Source organism: Columba livia, chromosome 9, assembly GCF_036013475.1.
Source record: "Columba livia isolate bColLiv1 breed racing homer chromosome 9, bColLiv1.pat.W.v2, whole genome shotgun sequence".
In the NCBI taxonomy this organism is placed as follows: Eukaryota; Metazoa; Chordata; class Aves; order Columbiformes; family Columbidae; genus Columba; species Columba livia.
The window spans coordinates 23051488-23075137 of NC_088610.1; the positions used below are offsets into that span (position 1 = coordinate 23051488).

General features: G+C 43.1%; 3 protein-coding genes across 11 annotated transcripts in view; 1 reads left to right on the forward strand and 2 right to left on the reverse strand.

The window, feature by feature from the left end:
• The window catches only part of LIMS2 (LIM zinc finger domain containing 2), a 34422-nt gene extending 19954 nt beyond the window's left edge, over positions 1-14468 (reverse strand). The window contains exons 1-2 of one of the 9 annotated variants that reach the window (XM_065073186.1): positions 14384-14468; positions 12892-12984 (exon numbers count right to left, since the gene is read on the reverse strand). Coding sequence is in view for 2 of the 9 variants with exons in the window: in XM_065073182.1 (XP_064929254.1) it covers positions 6009-6130 (122 nt within the window). In the remaining 7 variants the exon portion in view is untranslated. Of the gene's footprint in view, positions 1-6008; positions 6140-6815; positions 6844-8402; positions 8422-11881; positions 12215-12891; positions 12985-13428; positions 13696-13720; positions 13791-14383 lie in introns of those variants that run through there. The other 8 variants (XM_065073185.1, XM_065073184.1, XM_065073183.1 and 5 more) reach the window with 8 other exon arrangements.
• On the forward strand, positions 13823-22899 carry SFT2D3 (SFT2 domain containing 3). Its single transcript, XM_065073213.1, has 3 exons — positions 13823-14965; positions 17694-17928; positions 22113-22899. The coding sequence occupies exon 1, from the start codon at positions 13907-13909 to the stop codon at positions 14582-14584; it is 678 nt and encodes a 225-aa protein (XP_064929285.1). The 5' UTR covers positions 13823-13906; the 3' UTR covers positions 14585-14965; positions 17694-17928; positions 22113-22899.
• The window catches only part of WDR33 (WD repeat domain 33), a 71412-nt gene continuing 64275 nt past the window's right edge, over positions 16514-23650 (reverse strand). Inside the window, exons 20-23 of the mRNA XM_065073206.1 lie at positions 22313-22479; positions 22090-22182; positions 21099-21284; positions 16514-18608 (exon numbers count right to left, since the gene is read on the reverse strand). Of these exons, the coding sequence (XP_064929278.1) occupies positions 18376-18608; positions 21099-21284; positions 22090-22182; positions 22313-22479 (679 nt within the window). The 3' untranslated portion in view covers positions 16514-18375. The remainder of the gene's footprint in view (positions 18609-21098; positions 21285-22089; positions 22183-22312; positions 22480-23650) is intronic.

Consider the following 23650-nt stretch of genomic DNA (forward strand, 5'->3'; position numbering starts at 1 on the left):
CATAAAATGAAAGGTGGCTTGGTTTAAAAGTCTTCTTTCTTCCATTTTATATTCAAAGCTACTTTGAACTAAATTTCCACTATTAGTGTTATTCTACAACCTGACATACTCCTGACGCAACAAAACCGTCCAGTGCTTCAGCTGATGGAGCTGCACCACATGTATCACACCTGCAGCCTGTACAAACATGCTACGTTGTGACCTGGAGCAATGGCTTGGTAAAAATAGACTTCCTTTTTCCACTGCAATTCCAAGGGTGGCAAAGACCAAGGGAGCTGGTAATAATTTCAAGAACGGAGCACTGATTTAGCAGAAATTTATTACAACTTCTTTCCCTATTGCAGTATGAAGGAGCTTTAAGAAAACAGACACGGACCGGAATTATGGACAAGCAGGAAATCCTGTAATTTCATAAACTAGAGATCACAGGTTAAAGAAACGATTTTATCCTGACAGAGCAGCAAGGGAATATGTCAACACAAAACCATCAGTGTTTGCAGCAAAGCCAAGAGACTTAATCGCCTTAGTTTTAAATCACCACTCTTTCAGTTAAATCATGAAAATGTGTACAAGGACTTGAAAATATAATGTCTCCATCAAGTACTTTTCACTCCTGAAGAATGTGATGCCTGAATTCCAAAAACTTGAGCTAGCCAACAGCCATGGTTAGGAAAGCCTCATGTCAACATCAGCGAAAAAGCTCCTCTGGGTTACAGGAGAAAACAAAGCAAAACTGCGTTTCGGCGAGTCTCATGGTTTCCCACACCACAGCAAGTGTGACACTCTACACATTAACAACAAAGCACAATCTAAGGTTGTGTTTGTTTTTTTTGCTTTATAAACACAAAATCAACTTTTACAAAATTCTGATTTTCCTCTTCTTTCCCCAAATGGACTTTAACAGTACTCCAGGGAAGGAACAGAAGCCATCACCACCATTACCTTAGTTGTTTGCAAAAGCAAGAGAATATCAAGAGTCTATTTACCATGATGTTGATGTGTGATGATGCCAAAGGTCCATCTCCTAGCTATGGAATTTTGCTCAAGGTATTTCAATACCATTTTAACAGCAGAATATGATACACAGCAAAAAAATCATGAATAATTTTGCAAAACAGCACAGAACAAGCCCTTCAAAGACTGGGAAATTGAAAACATTAAAAAAAATTCAAAATGTTTGAGCTAAAAGGACTTGGTTGACACCGACAAGATATAAGAAGTATACAAGATACAATAAGGATGACTGTGATACAGCCACAGTTGTCCAAGAAATGCCACAACGCAAATGAGCTAATGAGTGTCACTTGTTACTCATACATGAGAGAAACTATTAGTCCGGGGAAAAATAAAATAAAATAATAAAAGGAAGAACCTGTACACAAAACAACATTTCTCTGCATCAACTATTAATATAAGCCATCTGAACTTTGTTGGAAGCACCATACAGGAGACAACTAAATCCCATAACAGCTGCTGACCAACGTGTCTCCTGTAATACCAACCAGTAGCTGTGGCTCTTCCACGATCATTGCCCAAGTTTTACCTCTCTGCTCTTCTCACGAATGACTTCGTTTCCGTTTTTACTTAATACATTTTATCCTTCTACACTCAAGCTAGAATTCGCTACTTCGGCATTGCCCTTTTAAAGGTATGACCTTTGCATTTATTCAGAAGTTTTACTTTCATGTATACCATAGTTTCATAACTTCTCTCAACTACACAACCGTATGTGCCCTCTTCCTTGTGCAAAACCAAGGTTAAAATTAACCAAGGCTGGAAGGGGGAGGGGGAACAGTTCTAATACAGAGCAATTTTATGATTCAGTTTACCACACTGCTGCAAAAATGCTTCTGCCAGCAGCATCGGGAGTGGAAAAGCAGCACCAAAATCATATTTCTGATGGTGCTGCCAAGAGTTACCATGGAAGTCTGACTTACTGTGTCAATCATAAGATATTTAGATCTGAGCCTCCTCCACAAAGGACAGTCCCCAATATGGAGTGCTTCTTGCATTGCTTGCTCATTTGTTTTTTGCAACTCAGTAACAATACAGAATCTTCCTCTGTTTCAACAATAAGCGGTGACACAAAGACAGGAAAGGCTGTTAAAACATGACGAGCTCAACATCCTGAAGCTATCCTGTCCTGCACAAACCCCAAAAATACCAGCACTCAAACAATGCTTTTTCCCATCTCTCACCATATGTGCTCTATCTTAAACAAATTATCTTTGTCAAAGTATCTAATTTACAGAAACAAGTTACTTACCATTATAATTAGGTGTGAGTTTCTCATGCTTTGACTTTTCAGAATTATTTACTACAAAGTATCAGCAGTGCTCTCAAATAAAATTAAATTTTTAAAACTTCCTTCTTTATAAGAAGTGGAAGTTAATTGGGAGACCCACTGTGTGCCACTGGTACCCGTGCTACAGAAAGATTTAAAAGCATTTTACCTTCTTATATCACTAAAGTCAATATGGATCTATCTTCCAAAACCAGTGGTTACATATACATTTGGGCTAACAAATGTCAGATCATATTCTCATACGGATTCAGGAAAATTGGTCTATATTACCACAGAAAAAAAAAGGGGGGGTCTACCAGTAGAAAGCAGTGTATGCTGAAGATATCACAATACGATAACATTCACATAGTCATTTCTAGTATGTATATACACAGATGCCTAGGACAGAGAAAAGTCAAAAACCTAGAAAGCTGTCCCCTCTTGTGTAGTTCATAGATGCCAGCAGCTAGAATAAAAATCAGAAAACTCCAGGAGAGTCCCCATAGCATAGCTGACGATTTGTGGACCAGACTTCATGATTCATTTCACAGACAATGACTTATATAAAGAAAAAAGAAAGAGGAAGTATATCAGTTCATGAACTTCTGCTGAAAGAACAGCCCTCAACTACCCTTATCATTCATCCAAAATCTCTTCACTGCAATTGACTTTTACTGGGACAACTTTCCCAAACTGATATAACTTGCTCAAGGTTATTATTAAACTTGTCACAGAATGTTGGAGGAAAATAAATCCCATTTGTTCAATGTATTATTTGTTGTGTATTTTACAAAACTATGTGCATAGTTTCACATTCTCAGCATTTCTCCTTCTACTTGCATTGAGTTTTCTGTTCATTCCCTATTTAAGTATTTTTTCAGCCAGCTAAATAAGAAATGAATACTGTTTCTCTCCACATATCTTCCTCAACCACACAGCCCACAAACTCTCAATGCAAGAAATACTTTTTATTCTTATTTACTACACAGGGACAACAAAAATTAAGAAAAACATGGCTCCCCATCACTCCCTGGCCTACCAGCAACAGCAATTTCCTGTTAGTAGAAGCCAAGGGTTTAAAAAAAAAGAAATTCCAATCCTTCACACATTAAGCTGAGAATAGAATGCAGCATCTGTATGGCTGGTCTGCCATTCACACAGAAAAAAGTCCTACAACATCTCCACACAGTTCAATCCTTGTTTCCAACAAACCATGACTGATTACTTAAAAAGACACATACTTATCATTGTTCACTCAGCCTGGGGAAACATCAACAACATAACGAAATGTAGAGGTTTTAAACAGATTATACTTCTCACACAGGAAAAACACCCTTTTATTATCAAGCATGTACCAGTTCACCCACAATGTCTATTGATAAATAACTTATATTTAACCTTTCTCTTCTTCACTTCTATTATCTCAAAGAAGCTAAAATGGGATGTTTCTTTACCAGCACTGATAAGATAGATCATTCCCAAATGTATTAATCAATTTATTATCATCAACTAGAAGCAACACTACTTTTGAATTACTCTTGTTTGCCTAAAGAAAGGAAATAAACTATCAGGACCAATCAGGAGGGAGAAGCAAAAATTATCAGTAGCTCAGAAACTGTGAATAAAATATAAATAATTCAGGAGATAAAATTCCCCAACAGATTATAATTTTCAGCACTGTCATCTGCTGAGTAAAAGCAGGATAGGTAGCTTTATGCTTTCTTCGCTTCAGGAACTATGTTGTGAAAAATGTATTAAATTTATGTGACATTTCCCCCCTAAATCACTCCGGTAGCTGCAAAAATTATTTCTTTTGAATCTGCCTGGCCTTACTAAAAATGCCGGCAGCATATAGCTTCCATACAAGCATGGTCTGCCTTGCTGTGCACACGTCACCCCAGCAGTACACACACAGCCTGTCCCCTTCAGCACAGCGCAGTGTCAGCCCCTGGGCGTTCTCCTTCCCAGCACCACGTCCCTGTGGTCCCAGTTGTGCCCAGTTTCAGAGCAAGCTCCTTACTCTGCTCCGTTCTGCCTGGACTTACTGATGGACCTAAGCCCAATGCAGGACATTTGGAGAACCACCACTGTCAGCACTGCCCAGATCACCTCTGCTAGCAGCCTCACACAGAACACCTAATAGCACGGGTTTAAAAAGAGACATCTCAGACAAATAAGCATGTTCCAAACACCAAGCTCCTGAGATCTAGCTGACATAGAAGGCAGATGAGAACTAACCTTGCTCTCCTACAAAACTGTATTACAGTAGTACTGACTACTACAAACACACTGTCGAGAAAAGGGCATTCTTTCTGCATAGTGGACTAAGTACATAAGAGAGAGTTCTAAACTCTTGTTTTTATTTTTAAATCAAGGCTTAAAAAAAGTCTTGGTTGTGTTACAAACTCTAAAAAAAATTTTTAGACATAATAATTGGAAATCATGGGAAAAAAATATGGTGCCTTCACCTTCTTCCTGGAATGCTCTTAGAGCTTACAATAAAACACAGGTAGCTGAAAGCAAACTACATTTTGACAATGCGAGGTGACTGTGTCTGTGCATTTATCTGTTCATCCTTCCTATCTTCAGTTCACACTCTGCTGTTCATTTTACATTGCTGCTTTTTCAAAGCCTATTTTCTCTCCCCAGTCCCTTCTGTGCTTTTCAGTCTTCCTGGACAGCATCCTCTCCACTCAATGGCATCAACATTTTTTCTCTACCTTCTTACTCACCTCGTCACTCAGTTGTCATACATTCACACTCACAACTTCGTGTAAGAAAAACTGAAAATTTACCAACTAACAGCTGTAGGCTAAAGAGAAAACAGTGGGAAAAATAGGGTTCTAGTGAGAGAACCATAGCTCAAACCAATTGCTCGATTACACATAAGCATCAGATCTATCTCCTGCTAAGAAAAGACCGAAACTCAAAACTTCTGACTGCTAGAAAAAGAATCTCCTCTCCTGCACGTTCACTGATCTCTCCAGTGACACAGACCTCAGATCCCATACTGCTGCTGCAGCTATCGATTCTCCCGAACCGCAAAAAACTAAGTTCTGTTTAATTCCTGTTAATTTCTTTTCTGCCCCAAATTAACTCCAATGAAAACTGAGAAGCAAATTAAAATTTTGATCTAAAGCACAGGAAAAGTAATGATCAAATCAAGCAATGGAATTACCTAGGCAGATCTAAGAAGCCTTGTTTTATGATTTCTAAATAATCTCAAGAAGCAGCTACACTCAAAGCTTCCATTTCTGCTGGACTGGAGTTATTTACAAAAACTAAAATCAACTAGCTTGCTATTAAAAGTGTAGGTGAAGAAATGGACTACTGAGCCCTAAAAATCAAGGAACAGGATAATTTAATCAACATTTTGAAAAAATCACTGCATGTCACCATTTCTTTATTCCCATAGTGGCTAAATACTTCACCATTAACACCACTAGCACTGATGCTGGTTCTGAACAGTCCAGTCCAGTGCTTCCAAACGGGAAAGTCCTCCATTGTCGCTTTCCTGTTATTGTTAAAAACTGAAAGCTTCCTTATCAGGAAAGTCCTTTCCTTTGTAATCTACTTGGAAACGAAAATAAACAGACTTCATCCCCTCTGGCTGTGTGCAGACAATTCCCGCTTTAAGTTAAAAAGCGCCCCCACCAAAACCAAACATCTATCAAATCTTGGAAAATGCTTCAACAATCCCATTCCCTTCATCTCAGAGACATACCCACGTATCCCAGCTGCTGTGTCTGTCCTGCTGCTCAGGAGTGACCCTGTGCCACTGAGCCGATCCTGCCGGCGTTGATAAAGTTTGGAGGATGCCAGCCCCCGAAGTCGCAGGCCAGCCATGGCACCCAATGCCACTGTGAAGGGGAACGCAGAGAGACAACTGGAGCGAACTCTCACAACACCGATATTCAGTGAGTCACCTTCCTTTTGGGAGTTGCCTTTACATTTTGGAAGAGCTAAAGCAGGATGCATAGAATCCTGCTCGAGCATTGTTTCTTACAATTCATCTGCCATTCTGCTACAGTCTTAAAGATCAGACAACCTCTTTCCTGTATTCCACTAGCAATTACCTGTTTAAGCCAGCACACTATGAGTCCACATCAGCAACTCTTTCTGTTAGACTTGCATAATGTGGCTGTATAAATTTCATTAGTGAGATCAAAAAAAAAAAAAAAAAAAAAAAGCCTGAGTCTTCACATAATTAAGCCACTTAATTAAAAAAGACTCTCTGATCAAAGCAACAGAGAAATACAGAAAAGCAAAACAGATTACTAGATCTCTTGACAATGAACACTTCAGTTTACTGCAGATCAGTGTCTGACCCTGGCATCTCTGAGGTGGTTCCCTGCAGATGGCTGCATCACGCCATGTCTTAGGGATACTGCGAACAACAGAGCTCATCCTTCCATGTGGGTAAAGCATATTCCAAGAAACAAAACCACAAAGACTTTCACTCTCCAGACACACTCCAGCCTGCAGCAGCGGCATGCAGAGGAGGGTCAGGAAGCAGAGAGAAGGAACATACTTGTCATTCCAGCCTCCAGAGCTCTCTGCTGGGAACTGAACAGGGCCTTGAGAGAGGAGTTTCCCCTTCCTACCATTCGCCCTCTCCACCCACCCCTGCAAGAAAGAGGATCACACATCATGAATGGCTTGGGACACAGGGTGGGGGGTAGGAAGAATAAAGATTTGAGAATACAGAAGTCAGTTTTTAAGAGAACAAAGAGAAAGGAGTGGAGGATGGGAGCATCTGAGTCAGTGTCATTTGATCAGCATCACCACAAAAAACATCTCAAGAGTCATTACCAGCAAATTAGTTTTTAGAAAATTACAGAAAAGGAGGATTTCTGTAGCATGAGAGTGAAATATATTCCATGACTACAGCTTGGCAAGCTATAGAGGGAAAAAGAAAAAAAAAAACAACAAAACCCACAAAAAACCCCCAGCAGTACAAATGATGACATTATAAGTAATAGATGAGTATTAACCAAAACCAAAATCCCTTCTGTCCTTTAAAGAAAAACAAAAGGGTTTACTGGGACCCAGCAGAACAGGCACAAATAAAGAACATAAGTTCAAATTAGTAACCACAAATTAGTAACCTCCAAATCTAAAATTCACCCCACAATCTGCCACTACCATTTCTTTCAGATTGCATGTGTGCTTTATCCGTTTCTACTTTACGACACAAATGGAACAGAAGAAAAGTGTCCTCCATACTGGATGTTTTCACTGACCTTTTAAATTTTAGAGCAATAAAACACTTTAAAAATGTAGTATTAAATCACCTTTTTGCTTTTAGCACAAAGCAAACTATTACATCACCACATCGTCTCCCTTAGCCTTCAGCAATGTGGCTAAAAATCTCATTCTCTCTCAAACACCTAAGCTTTTATCCTCCTGACTCATGCGACATTTGACTGGTTTTCAAATCACCACTCTTCCACAGAAAAGTACGGATCTCTTCTTCAAAAGGGAAGAAGAGGCGATGGAAGGAAAAAAACACATCAAAACAATAACATCGTGTCTTCCCATCACTCAAATACAACTTGCTCACTCACTCATCTCTCGTTGCCTCGCACATGAAGAGTGAAAATGTTACGGGTTTGGTTTTCTTTCCCTCTTGACAGATCGTTTTTAAGAGACAGAATCGATGCCATAATCTTACAGCTGGTTACTTTCTGGGCCAAACTAGAGAAGAAAGAAGCTAGACTTCTAGGCATTCACAAGTAGCTCTCCTCAGAGAAGCACATCTGTGTCCCCAGAACAGACTACTAAGGACCTTCCAACAAGTTAAAATTTGTCTAGAGAACAGATTTAGATGGAAAGATAATAAGATTAAAACATATTTTTCAGCCCAGAAGAGTAGAAATGGCTGCTCATAGCTCAAAGAGATGAGGCATCTCTTAGTTTGATGTATGCACTTTCTCATCAGCACCAAGAACCTCTCTTAATACTATCGACCTTTATACTCCTTCCTCCTCTTTCAAACTACTTTACTTGCAGTTGCTTCATAAAACAGAACACACGCACAGCAGCGGCTCTCTACTGAATTAAAAAGCATCTACTCAAATGTTAGCCTAATTGAAAATAATATACTCTTATTTCTTACCTCAGCTGGATTAGGAACAATCAATAAGCGTATCTGCAAATGCAGCTGTTCTTCTTTTGTTGACTGCAGGAAGTACATAGGCGTATCCAGATCCCAAATAGACCAAGTATAGTGATAACAAAATTTTCTTACAAAAGTAATTCTGCCCTGAAACATGCATTTAAGGAACATTTTTCTTTGGGCTTTGTATTACATAGATTTCCAAAGGCAATATAAATCAGCACAAGCATTTTTTACCTTGATATTTTCTAATCTACAGCCCAGCAGTAAAGTCTTAAAAGAAATTATCTTCAATTATGGATTATTTTCTACTTTAGGCATTTAACAATGTTTTGTTCACTGGTCATTCACTGATTTGCATTCTCAGGGTTAAGTCCATCACAAACATCGAAGAAAACAGGGCAAAACACAGTAACACCTGCCACCCCCCGACAATCCTCAAAAAGGCAAAAATCAAAACAGAGAGATGGAACAAATATATCAAACACAAATTATAGAGGCAGTCTTCACTTATTTGTACTATACTATGTTTCTAAGGCACCAAAAATCACATAAATTGTATTTCTCAGCATTGCAAAACATAGGCTGCTAAGAAACATACTATTTTTATATGTAATATATTATCTCTTATACAGACTTTGTTTCCAAATGTAGTTAAACAACATGTAATCTAATAAAACTGAAATGCATATATCATTCTCATTTCTTTCTGTCCTATTATCTTTGGATCCTAGTTGGTAGAGATATGTTCAAATAAAGAGTGACTTTTTAAAGTGAACAGCATCCCTTTAAACCACAGGCTACTTTTGACACTGGGGACTATTAACAGCCACCTTCTTCCAGTCAAGACACAGAGATATAAAATAGCTCAGCCAAGACATGGCAGTCAGAATTGTTATTTGCAAATTCCAATGATCTACTTATGAGTTTTCTCTAACAAAACACAATACTCACACTGTAACAATGTAACCTGTGATACATGTCCTATTTGAATGTCATTTCTAAATACTGATAAATTTTTAGTAATTTTCTACTTTGAATAAATAGAAGTGCGCATCTAGCTTTGCATTTTCGGGAATTATATTTTTCCCTAATGTTAAAAATCAGTCAAATAAATCATGCAACTACTTAAATTCACAAGACACGCACTGCAGCTAAATGGGACAGAACACTTAAAAGGAAAATTGAGTTATTTTTTGCCTATCTTAATTACTAATAAGGCACCAGTAATCACAGTACCTAAAAGCGAGCCCTTTTCTATTTGACAAGAAAGGTGAAGTGACAAAGAGCAATGTATCAGCATGGCATGTTCTCCAGTCTTCCTTACTTTTAACATGCCGTAACAAAGCAAAATCACTCCCTTCCCGGTGTCAACAGTTTCAAGACCAGAGGCACATTTATGTCGTGCTCCTGGCTCTGGAAGCTTCTAAGGGTTCATTATTGTGGGGATGCTCCAGCTGTGAAACAGTTCATCTCCTTCTGGAACCCAAAACCCCTGAATCTTAAAACTGAAAAACATTTGATTACATAATGTCTAAAGATTTTAAGAATGACCATGTAACAAACATTGAACATCTGGCCACAGTTCAGCAGAGGGACCTGTAAGTGGATCTAAGGAAGTCCGTTCTTGATGCTGAATTCTTTTTAATGACTTAAGAGTCTGTCCTAGCCTGAAAAAAACACTAAACATGGTGCTGTCAAATAGCCTCAGTCATACAGGGTGATGAGCAGGACAATGTTTCACAGATGCTGAACTGTATGGGTTTTGTTTTCCTGGGAAACTGCTACCCAAAATGGATTATAATATTACTAAGGAAAAAGTCAGCTGAATTACAGCTATGAGAAACATATCTAGAAGAACAGATAACCACTCCTAGGAAGGACAGCAGACAGAAATTTACAAATTTTCATAGCTGACAAACTTTCCAGGACAAACATTTCTGAAAACATTAAATAACGCTTGCATTCACTTATCAAAAGCTAAAGCCAAGGCCTGGTCATTTAATAACAACCCTTTGAAACACATCTGAAGACAAAGAGACAGAAATCCTGCATTACTTGGAAGAACTGCACATGCTGCAGTGTCTCAATTACCTCAGAACTCTCTACAAAACCTCATGCTTCATGTCAGAGCTTCTCAGTCAATATAGTGCTGTACCTTACCAGGCAGCTTTCTGAGGAAGCGTGGGAAAGAAGACTACAAGGATCATTGTCCACAGTCATTTCTCACTGTCCTCTGCAGCTGAGTGATTTCACCTGAGGTCAACATGTGATTCTAAACAATAGTACACCACAATCCACTAAAATGAAATCAGCTGTGTTCTTACAGCTGCAGCTCTTCCCAGGTCCTCCCCATCTTGTCCCCATTTAGGAGCTGTACAGTACCCACGACCTGTGAACATTTAAGGCTCTTGAGTCTTCCTCTAGTTGTAAGGAAATGAATGTAATCTTGTAAATATGCACCTGCTTCACATATCACAAGAACAAAAAAGGGACCATTAAGACAGAAAAGACAATGTAATCAAAAGACAAGAGGCAAAACCCAGAAGTGTTTGAGCATGTACAACTACCCATCAACATCAATTTGTCATCACAGAGGGAAAAATAACTATCACCCAAATCATAGATAAGAATATAACAATTATTCAGCACATTTTCATACCTAACAACCCATCAAATGTGATCTCCACCGAATAATGATAAGATGCATAATTCAAACATCAAGGCCTTACATTAAAAAAAAAAAAAATAATTATACACAAACTACTGCTGATCTATGTTTCAGGATTACAGTAATGATAGCAAGATTCAGGATGACTATCCCAAAAAAGGCACTCTACTAATTTTAATATTATTTCTTCACTCTTTTCATCTTTGAGACATTTTACAAAAACAAGCTTATTTTCACCAACTCCTTTATAAGGTCCAGGTTTTATTTTACAGCTGGGCGAACAAAGTGATTGGAGACACCAAAGCATTTGTGCAAACCCTCAGAAGACGCCAATAAAAGCTCTCCCGACTGCTTTTCTCGTTTACATCTGTCAATTAGCTGGCTTCACAGAGTTTTCCTGTGTCAGACAGCGTAGGAGGAGAATCAAGACCCACATTTAAACAGCTCTTAGAACGCGTAACTCCAAGACCAGCCCGAAGAAGAGGAGAGTGAATGCGTGGACAGAGGGGCAGTGTTTAGCTCAGCCAGCAGGGCCCGAAGCGCAGGGCGGTGTGGGACACAGCGGGAACGGGTTGTCAGCGGCTGAGCTGCAGCACCCGGCTGCAGGGAGCTCGGCTGCGGGGCAGACACTGCTCACACCCACCGCTGCTCCTTCCCAACCCTGTTCCTGCTCTCCGCATCGCCCTTCGCTGTGTAAGGCACAGCGGAGCAGCCTTTGCTCTTCCAAGAGGTCAAGTTTCGGGCTCCACCAGGGCACAGCGGCAGCTGTTCTCCCCCAGCCCGAACGCGCCCCGCTCCCGAACCTCACCGGAGAAACGTCCTCTCCCCGGACCGCCTCCCATCGGGCGCACCCCGGGCAAACAGGAGCTTCTCCCAACCCTTCCCCGCAGAGCCGGTGAGGGCAGGGACAGCCCACCGGGGCCAGGCGGCGGGACCGACCTTCGCCCGCCGGCCGGGCTCCCCGGGCCTCGCTCCCCGCTCTTACCTGCCCGTCATGGCGGCGCCGTGCCGGGCCGGGCCGGAGGGGCCGTGCCGGGGGGACACGCGGCTCGGCACAGCGGCTGCGGGCCCGCCGGGCAGCGCAAACCCCGCCCCGGCCCGGGCCCCCTGGGCGTGGGCGGGAGCCGCGGCCCCCGGTGACTCAGGGCAGCCCCCCCGGCCCCGCGCATACTTTTCCTATAAAGGGAAAGAAATACGGAGTAACGAAGCGGCAGAGCCTCCTGCCGGCCCCCGAGCACGGCTCCTGCCTCTGCCCCGCTGGCGGGAGCTGCTTTGCCCCACCTGGTAGTAAACACTTCGGTTGCTACTACGAGCCTTGGGGGGAAAAGGGAAACGCCGAGGGTGCAGTTCTATTACGAAGCTGGTACCTGGTGTACAAGCTCTATTTGACATAAACCTCATTGATGTAATATCTTCCAGCATACGAGGAAGCCGCGCCAGGCTGGAGCAGCCGCTGCTCATCCCCAGGGTGAGGGGAACGCTCTTTCCCAGCGTGTTTTACCCTCAGGGCAGCAGAAGACACATCTGGAAGGCTATCTTCTAGAAAGCATTTGGATGGCATCCTTTGCTGCCAAAAGGAAGAGGGATTGCGCTCCCTAACAAGGACCCCTCCAAGCATGACATTTTTAATAACATCTAATCCCTTCTTGCCCATCATCCAACTTTGTGCTGAACACTTAAAGAGTTTTATGTTCTCTGACATGTATCATAATGTATCAATGCTAAAATGAGGCACCAAATGGAACGGGGAGCTTCTGCCCAAAAGCCATTTCAAACTTTCTTTGCATCCCATAACGTAGTAAGCATGATGTGACTCACCATTGCTACGGACACTGCGGCAAGCTTTGGGACTGATGATGGAAACTCTGTGCTCTCTGTGTTTCATGTTGTCCAAACATCTTTTTTTCAGTCCTGCAGTAAACATTTAGAATCATCCAGGTCAAATAAGCATTCGCTGGTTTTACTTAGTTATTTAAACTAGAGCAAAGAACTCAGATGATCTTATTTTGGTTTAATGGTTGGTGGGAACGAGTAATGGGTCATCTTCTTAACACAGTGAACAACTTAGCAGATTTGACTGAGTACACAGTAATAAAGAGACAAGCTCCCAGTCATCCTCTACACCTCTGGTCTCCCGTGTTGTAACGGTTTCTGGGTGCCAACACGTAACGCCTCTTCTCTTGCAGCTCTCCTTTAGAGAGGCAGAGATCCCTTGGATCGTGTGAGGAGGAGACTCCAGGTGCTGCCTGGGGCCCAGGGCAGCGCTCGGCTGCTCCAGCCGGTGGGCCGTCACCCGGCAGTGTCCCGTGGGGGACCTGGCAGCTATATCGATCTCAAACACCATCTTTCTCTCACCAATCTACATTTTGACTGTGACACCATCCTCCTTCAGCTGCTGAAGCCGCAAACCATCAGCGCCCGCAGCTGCCGAGCGCTCCGTCACCTCACAAGGAGCAGCTGGCGCGGGCTCCCCCCGCAGCGCCGACACAACCCCCACAGGTCGCTCATGGCGCCTCTCGCCTGACGGGCTTCCTCAGTCCTTTTGTCAGACAAATCTGCCTTTTCTTTAAACTTTAAACTTCTTTTCTTCTCTTTTAAACTTCGTTTCTTTAGAACTGCGAGCAGGCGACCAGAAGCGGCCACAGACCTCCACTCTGCGGGGAACCGAGCGGAGCGGCCCGACCCGCCTCAGCGCAGGGCGCACGCGCACCGCCCCCCGCGAGGGCGGGCCCGCCGGAGATGGCCGGTAACCCGGATGTAGCTACTCCGCAAGATGGCGGCGGCGAGGGCGGGTGGCGCGTTGTAGCCCCCGCCAGCCGCCCCCGGCCCCGCCATGGCGGACCTGGGCCGGCAGCTGCAGGAGTACCTGGCGCAGTCCAAGGCCGCTGCCGCCGCCGGCTCCAGCGCCGCCCCCGCGCCGCCACCCACCGGCTGCTCGCAGGAGGAAGCGGCGAGCGGCGGCGGCCTGGGGGCCTGGCTGGGCCCGCTGAACCCCTTCCCGCCGGGCCGCGGCTCCTCCCAGGCGGCGGCGGCGGCCGCTCCCGGGTCGGGCTGGCCGTGGGCGGCCGAGCCGGACCCCTGCCTGCCGGGTCTGTCGCGCTGGCAGCGGCTGGTGGGGAGCGGGCTGTGCCTGCTGCTGGCCGCGCTCTGCTTCGGGCTGGCCGCGCTGTACGCGCCGCTGCTGCTGCTCCGCGCCCGCAAGTTCGCGCTGCTCTGGTCCCTGGGCTCGCTGTGCGCCCTGGGCGCGGCCGCGCTGCTGCGGGGACCCGCCCGCCTGCTGCGGGAGCCCAGCCGCGGCAGCCTGGTGTACCTGGGCGCGCTGGGCGGCACGCTGTACGCGGCGCTGGGGCTGCGCAGCGGCGTCCTGACAGCGCTGGGCGCCGCCGTGCAGCTGGGCGCCGCCGCCGCCGCGCTGCTGGCCGCGCTGCCCGGGGGCGCCGCCGGCCTGCGCCGCCTGGGCGGGCTCCTGAGCGCCGCGCTGCGCCGCCGCGGCAAAGCGCTGCCGGTGTGACGGGAGGACCGGCGCAGCCCGGCGGGACTCGGACAAAGGGACTGACGCGCTCGGGCTGGCGCGGGGCGCGAAGACGCTTCTCCGAGACGGCGATGGGGACGGCGCCGTCTGACGCCGCTTCGCCTCGTTCCTGCTGGGTTTTCCCCGCCGCTGCCTGAGCAAGAGGAGCAGCGGCCGCGGCAGCAGTGACTGACCGGGCGGTGCGGTGCTCGGTGCCCGCCCAGCGCGGGGTTTCGCCTCACTGCACAGTCAGTGTGTGTCCCTGGTGCCGCAGCCTGACTCAAACCGAGCTTCTTCAAACCGTGAGTGAGACGACAGAGCCGATGCAACGTTCATTATTGACTTGCCCGGGACGTGAGAAGCAAGTGCCTGACAGCCGAGGTGCGTAGAGCTGACTGGTTTTCAAGCACGGAGACAATTCAGCGAAATCTGATCAAGTGTCGGGGTGAACGTTCAAAATAGTTAATTGCTATTAACTCATTCCTGTGCCAGCCCCTACACTGAACACGTTCTGTGCAGTGCAGTCATCAGCCGTCCCAGACCGGTGGTGAAAATGAATACTATGTCCACTGAACTGTATTTCTCTCTAAAAAGAAAAAAAAAATATCTTTAAAATGCCATCTAGTAAGTGAAACAAACTTTCCTGGGGCTGTGGGTCACACAGACTACCCCTAACTTAAGGGATGCCCTTCTGCATGACGATGATAGGGTGAAAGGTGCTTATCTTAGTGAAAAGCCTTAGCCTTTGCAGGTATTGCTGCCTTACAGCTGCTCTAAGGTAGCAAATACTTGGGCTCTATAATGGTAGCTTCAGCTACTTTTTTTTAATATATGTAGATACATATTTTTTTTTACTGTCAGCTTGGGCAGGACTTGCTTCCTTGTCACAGTATGACCTTTGAAATGGATTTTTCTGGAGCTTGTTTCAGTTAGCACAGCCCTGTTTCAATGCAGAACCTCAGGAGCCTTAGGAAGGTGCTGAATTCAGTCCCTGCTGAGAGGCTGGTGCTTCCATTTGGGCTGTGCAGAGAAACGGGGCTCAGGCCCAGGCTGCTCAGAGCATACGTGCCTCATACACAACATAAAGCCAAACACTGCACTATGTACCTGCTGCCACTACTTTGGGTTTAGCCTATTCACCCAATACTTGCTCCAAATTAAACTGAAATTCTTCAGTGGGGGTACTCAGATATACATAGATTGCTTTAATAAAACCATTTATGTACCAAATCTCAGTAGAGACATTCCACTAATGGTCACCTTTTTTTCCTTAAAAGAGTGGATCAGGGCTATCTGAATAGCATTAAATTAGTTCTCTCATTTTTACAGCTTCTAAGGTGTAGTATATAAAATTAATTTTATTCCTAACAGCAGTATCAAATTAAATCTTAGACAGGTAGCGCTTTAAACCAGCAGGCGGAGCACAAGGATTCTTCATGCAGCACTGGTAAAAGAACTTGACCTGAAGAGTACATATATATATATTCCCATTAAGAAATTTAATCAATTTTCCAGTAATAGTGGGTCATGGGATCACAGACTACGAAGCTGCTTCTGTCTCTCCTGCTGTGCTGTCACTTACTAGGATTTTATACAAAAGGGAGCTAATTCTCTGATGTTCTTATGACTTTCTGTGCATATTCCCTGATTGTGGACTATTTCAAAACTTAATTTAAAAAAAGCCACCATCCCTTGATGAAGAACATTGCTTACCAGCAAGTACCATAGTGGTTTAAGGAGTTAACCAACCATCAGAGGAGAAAGAAGCAAATTCCCTTTTTGTCCAGATACAGAAAACTGGGTTTCCCATTAGGTGCATTCTAACTTGTTTTGGTAGATGACTAAAGATCATCACATATTCTAACTACTAGTCAAAAGTCACTTTCAGCCTCTTAAAATATAGAGGACTTGCTCTTTGTTTTTTAAAATAAATAGGCACGCTTTCCCTTTTGCTGATGATTAAACCATTGCTTTTATCATAAAACTTCAGGATAGATGGTAACTCCCAGGCGGATACCAAAAGCGATCAAAGAGCTTCTTCAGATAGAGGTGAACAGCAATTTTTTTTCCCCTCAAAGGAGAAACTGTGTCATATCAGGTGCATCTCAGCTATTTCCCAGTTAATTCCTTTAAGACCACTCCATCTCTCTAGAGCCCCATGACAAGGACTTTCTAGGCTAAATGATCAGAGTTAATTACTATAATTTTCAAATGCCATTTTATACACTACAAATTAAAAACTAAGGAAAAAAAACCCTTCTACTTGTGACTGACTGAACCAAGAGACCAGCAGTTAAGCTTTCTCTCTTTAAAGAAGCCATTAGGACTTAAGCCAGACTTTACTAAGTCTGACTGCATGAGAAGTCAGATAAAACAGCTGCTGTGTGTTGCTCTGTTCTTGCAGTAGCCTTGTCAGCTACAGAACTACGCTGCCATATTATCCTGAATATTATAACATGAAATTCAAGGTGGGTGGGAGGGAAGGCTGGTAGTGATATTTTTGATTATACAGTCTATTCTATTCTTCTAATGTAGGACCTTCCTTAGGGCTGGCTTTAGAATATGTACTTACATGATAAAATTTTCATGGAGCCTTTACGTATTAAAAGAGCCTTTTGATAACCTGGTGCCTGGAGATAATTAATATGAATGATTTATGGGGAAAACAGAAACTCACGCTTGGTAAGCAGCTTTATTATGAAACATGGGAAATGGGAATAATCCCTCCCCTCCTCATTTCCCTCCCCTAGCAAAACTAGGAAACAATATCCTAAAGGAAAAGATACTTAAAAAAATGTTAAGATGAAAGTGATAAACTCTCAAGGTTTGAACTTAAGCATTTGAACATGGCAGACTCTACTGAACACCCGTATCTTTAAGCAATGCCGTTGTATAACATACGCATCTGTATTAATCAAGCTGCTAAACTTCTTTCTTCCTCAATTTCTGTAAAGAGATGCTGTTCTGAACAAAAATATTTGACTCACCCAGGTGAAGCGTAGAATGACACTAATTGTCATGATGTGTGTTTTGCCAGCGGTCCCGATTATACTCGCACTTTGTCTATGACAACTTTTTCTAAACGATGTTCCACGCTTTTCTCTTTCAGGATGGTAGACTAGCAAGCAGCGGGGATTTCCTGTGTTTTGGAATTTTAACATCAGCACCACTTGTAATCTCTAGACAGCTGTGGCTAAAGGCGAAAATGAAAGTTCTCTACACGATAAACCAAAACACTAGGAATCAGCTATGAGTATTTTAAACGGCTGAGATTTCAGGAGGTAGTTCTGTTGCTTCATCTGATACACAAGTTTGCCTAAAGACACCCTACTTTGTAGTAATAGGTGAGTAAAGAATCACACACCGTGTTGATTTTTTGTTAATTTTTGCGCAAATTACATTCTGTATTCATACAAAAACAACGTAACTTCTGACAAACTGTACATATAGAAACAAGTTTCTGTCTGGAGGTGAACTGAAATGTGTGGAGGTGTTCCGTGTCTCACAACACTTAAAAAAATTCCAGCTCTTCACAAAACAAAGTAGGTAGAAGGTGGTGAAGGAAAACGGGAGCAGAGAGCACGAAACAGAAAGCTAGCTACAATACTGCAGCTAGGACCAGTTGATAGATCTAGGAAAAGACCCTCATTAGGAAATAATGCACATTCAGTTATCCCAGTTAAGAATCCAGGTTTGCGGTGTTGCAGGGTTACTTTATGAGTCCAGAGTAGCAGTCTATTTATTTAAATATTGTCCAGCAAGGACTGGGTGTGACCCAGTCGAAGCCTCTTCTATCGGCCTCTTCCGCTGCCCCTGGATGCTCCTCTTCTTGACTGACCAGAGTTCATGTTATTTCCTCTTCCCCAGTTGCTTCCACTCCTTCCTCCTCGAGAAGGGTTATTGCCTCCTGCAGGGCCTCCGCCAAAACCTTCGTCCCTGTGGAATCCATCGTGATGGTCTCCGTCTAAAGAACTTGACCTCCCCGACTTTGGCGCTCTCTGTGAGGGTCCTGAATTTCCTCGCCCTAAAAATGAAGCGCAGTCAGTTATTGACATTGAAACCTAAGCCGTGCCACTTCTTAGACATCCCATATATTTAGCTAGTTCTTCTGCGGCACAATCATTCACAGAACAAATATAGCTGAGACCTGTGATTTTATGCCTCCTCCCTTTATAGGATTTTTTCTTCCATAGTGTCTCCATTACAGTCCAGAAGATGGACAGCAATCCAGCAGTTCCTTGGGAATTAAAGGAGATTATATCTGGTGCAGTCACCAGTCACTTAAATGAAGTAAATTAGAACAGTGACAGTCAGAGTGTCCTCAAAACTACCAGCCAGTTTCGTATGCCGTAACACCATCTGTGGTTCTCTGGATATTGCAAAATACTTTTTTCCCAAACAAAGACATTGCACTGATGGATCAGTTGAGGTCGGTGCCGAAGACAATGAGTAACGTTACTGTTTTGTTCCATTTTTGGCTAGAAATAACGGAAAAATGCTCCATTTTACTACTAAACAGGAACATAAACTACATGAGCTCTTACTGCCAGGAACAGGATTTTCTGCTTCTCACAGATCTTTTTAGTAGTGATATGTGAATTAACCTAAGTAAACCTGAAGTCATTAGCTCAAAATAATAAGCAGTATTTTGAAAAAAATGCATGGTCAGAGTGCTTTCTGGACACGTGTTACAGCTACATTAGGATATTTTTGCTCCATTTCAGAAAGAGTGATTTTTTCTTGACTCTGCTTGGTTCTGTGTAAAATAGAAGCCAAATTCTTCCACGGAGTTTATAATTAATGAAGTTTTAATCTTCAAATGACTTTGCCAATACAACTGAAGGTGGCAGAGCCCATATATGAAAAAAGCATTGTTTTGTTTATCAGGCTTTCTACCATGGTTCTGAATTTTCTTTGGTACTTCAAGGAGTTGTTGAGGCACAAGAGGTATGGTAGTGAACGATTGTTTGGAATTCATTAAAGAAACTGATAAAGTTATCACAAATTATTACTGAAGCTGCAGAAGGAATCCTTGCAGATTTGATAAGATGCTGGCTAAATGAGAAACATTACATTTTTCAAAAGGAAAAATATTGATAGAGGGAGTTTACCAGCAGACTTCTAATGAAATCGTCTGTGAACAAGTGATAAAACCTGCTGTTAACACAGCACTGGAAATACAGTCCACAAAGAGAAGGACTGACATCCAGTTAAAACTAAATGAGCTTCAGAACAACAATAGAGAAGTGGAATTAAATTCAGTGGCATCAAGGACAAAGCTGTGCAGCAGAGGTCTAACAACTAAAAATTCCATTGAACGGTGGCAGCTCAGCATTTGGAAGCAGCTAAGAAGGATCTCTCTTGCTGGTCACTACCTAGCAGTGGGTGACCAATATGAGGACATTAAAATAAAGAACATTTGAAAAAAAGACAATGGTAATCCTGAGATTTACAAGAAGAGAAAGGATGGAGAACTGGCGCAAGGCTGGTGGGATGATTGTGGACATTGCGTACACAGTAACAGGCTCGGAACCAGCTACTAGGACAAGAAGAATGTATTTTGTGGGTTACAGCAGCACTGACAGGGCCAGGCAGCTGTTTGGTACTTAGTTGAAGAGGAGCTATTAGGAAAGAATGGAGAAAACTGAACAAAACCCAGGTGAACTGTGTTAAACCACATCTTAAGGCGTGTGTGCAATTCCTAGTTACCCCATTTCATTCACAAAAGGAGAAATGAAAACTGAAAATAGCATATACAGAGTAATAAAGATAGTAAAAGATACAGAATAATTTCCCAGAGAGATCAACTGAACAGATCAGAGCTGACTTGGAGAAGAGCTGGTTGAGGTTGGAAATGGTACGTGTTTGATGCAGTCAGAGGTGGCATTCAGCAATAACACGCATCAACGTTCAACTGTTGCAATTAAAACACAAGACATTTTTGAATGAAATTAGTGAATGACAGGCTTAAAGCAAGAGAAAAACGTTTTCCTTTTTTTCAAAGCATAGTCTACTGCAATTAAGTTTTAGAGCTCTGTCCACAGATGTTGTCTATGTCAAAGTTATAATGATTCTTAAAGCAATTAGAGAAGCACAAAAAGGTAATGGTCAAAAGCCATTAAATACAAAAGTAATATTTCAGTAAGTCACTGAATTACTTTGAGTTGAAGGATGCTAGGACAAGTATGAATATTAACAAACAACTATTCTGAAAAAAAAAGGCAGTCTTAAGAGTTTTGCAACTGGAGTAGCAGGGAGGCAAAAACTAACTGCTTTTGAAGAGGGCATTAAAGAAGAGGAATATACGATGCTGGAGAGAAAATTTGGATTTGATGTCCCAGAAGGTCCCTCTGTTCGATGTTCCTGTAAGACTGGTCTTCAGCTTCACAGGTGATAAGATCAAATATTTACCTGTTCAGCTGTATCCCCTCTGAATAGATAAGGAATTCTGGATAAGCCTACTGCTGAAAAACATGCTGGTGTCACAAAGTTTTCGATACAAGGGGTTTTTTACCTTTGCTCCTCTCCTCTGGAGGTCCACCTGGAGCATCCATTTCTCTGTGGTCAGAGGTCCCTGGTCCGTCATGCCAGGGCCGTTTACGTGGCGGCAGCGAGGCCATGTCCATGCCCTGGAGTGAAGAAGAACGTTCTCTGTTAGCTGGAGAATGCCTGTCATGAGGAGGGTGATCTGGACGAGGACCTGAGCGTGAAGAGAAAATAAACAGCATAATAAGTAATGTTCATCTGATGTTTATTCCTCCTTTTTGGAGGCAGTCACTTAAATCTACATTCTTTCCACACTATTTGGCAGACAATTTCAAGTTAAAAGTGCATAAAGCTCCCTCCCCATCCCAACAGGCTAACAGACAAACACGAGGTGATTAAGTTGTAAGAAACCTAAAGGTAAAACAGGTTTAAAAGATGATCGAAAAGAAGTGGCAGATCTAAAGTGTTCTTTTCAGTATAAAACATTTTCATATATTTTAGAGACAATCACATGTTCATTTATTCGTGTCATTTTTGCTCATTTTTTTTCTATGACACTCAAAACCTCAGTTTTGCTGTTAGTAACACAAATGCAAATACCAATAAGCTGTCGGATACTGTAGCTGAAAATGTAGGTTTTGCAAACAATATGGACTACTATTGGCATTAGCATATCTCTCAAAAAAACCTCCACAAGGTAACTTCAGCCATCCGCAGGTGACACCAACAGGCAGTTCTGGACTGTCCAAGAATTCAGCTTAAAAGTCAAGACTTAGTGGCCACGATCATTTTTTGTTGAGTGAGACAGCCATATTTAGAGCCAATTAAATTCTGCATAGTTAATTTTTTCCTAAATTTAGAAGTCCAAAGAACTACGTTTTGCTTTTCTTGTGGTAAAATACTAGTAATGAGCATATGAGGTACAGGAAAAAGAGGTGATTTAAAAAAAAAAAAAAGGTAAGTGGTTATATTGTAGAAATCTAGTTATTGTTTAAAACAAACTTCACCAAATTCTTTACCTGGTTCTCTGTTTCCATCCCAGGATTCTGGCTTCCGCCCACCTTCAAAGCACGGAAATTCATCTGGAGTAGGAAGCAAACCCTTCCGGCCTCCTGAGCAGTAAGAGATGCAGGGGACAGGAGTGAGAAGAGACATTGTCTTCATCAAAATACCCTAATTTGCCCAAGAAATGTCTTTGCTTGCTTATTCTTGCATTTCAGCGTGGCAGAACGTTCCCCTCACCTCTAGAAGCACCACGACCTCGGCCCCGAACACCGTGGTCCCTTCCTCTTGAGTTTTCATCTGGAGAGTCAAAAGTGTCGTCTGGCCCAAAATCTTCTGGGCCAGGAAAGCCGTCTCTGCCCCTGGGCCCCCGGCCCTCGTGTCTCGAGGGGCCTCCTCTTCTGAAGCTACAAGAAAGAACACGGTACAAATACGGTTTTTAGGAAGCATTTAGATTGATAAACTCATCAGCTTCACTTAATCGACTCATTTCTGAACTGTTTTACTTAAAGCTACAGCACATACAGTTACTAGAATAGGATTTGTAGGTGGAAAAGTGCTCATTTTCTGCCTTTGAGCACTTTGTTTATTCATTTTCATAGTTTTCCTTCTGTTGATTGTGTTGGTTTTTCGTACAAGAAAAATATTGTCAAATATCCTGCGTTCACTTAATGAGAAGGGGAAAAAAACCCAATCAGCGAGCAATGATAGATACAGGGTAAGGTGAGGAAAAGCATAAGTGAATTTTCTTTAACTGTGGTGGTCTTACTTTCCCCTTCACTTTTTCCCTTCCATTTTAGTGATAAAAACAAACTGAAAAAATACAAGCAATGAGACTCATGGCTGTATCAAAACATTCCCGCATCTCATTCCTATTGATCTGGAATTCTTTTGCTAGAACATTCTCTTTTTCATTCCATTCTTCTAAGTTCACAATTTTAGCAAATGAATCTAGACTCCACGTGGCTCTGGTTACTGAACAGCACGCACAGTGGCATCCTACAACCCGAAGAGCAGCTTATCCAGCTGCAATAATGAATAATTTCGTTCTGCAAAATGTAGTTATGACACTGAAGTTGATAATTTTGTTCTATTAAGTACCATGGCATCTTCGGTAATTTGGTACAGTTGGGTTCTGCACCTCATCTCAAATGAGTTTATCTCCTCCAGTATCTCACTGGGGCTTTAACAGAGATCTTCAGAGAGAAGAATGGTTCGTAAAGAACTGGTGGTGCCATTTCAGGTAACCTTACGGATGGCTGCATGAAAACGAGTAGTTTTGGTTTTTACACGACCAGTTTAGACACTTGGAGTGCTCGTAAAAGCACTTATGTCCTCTCGGTGTTACTGCAACCCCAAAAGTGCGCGCCAGCACCGGTTGTTGGGATTATCCCAGTTTACAGCCCAGTTTCTGCGCACACACAGGTGAGATGTTAAGGTGGAGCGGGCACATGGGCTCAGGAGCCCTCGGTGGCACCCACGCTGTCCTGCCCGCCCTCACTGGCAGCGCAGATACCGCTGAGCCCCCCACCGCCCCTCTCTTCCCACTTCCACACTGGCCAAACCAGAACCACCATC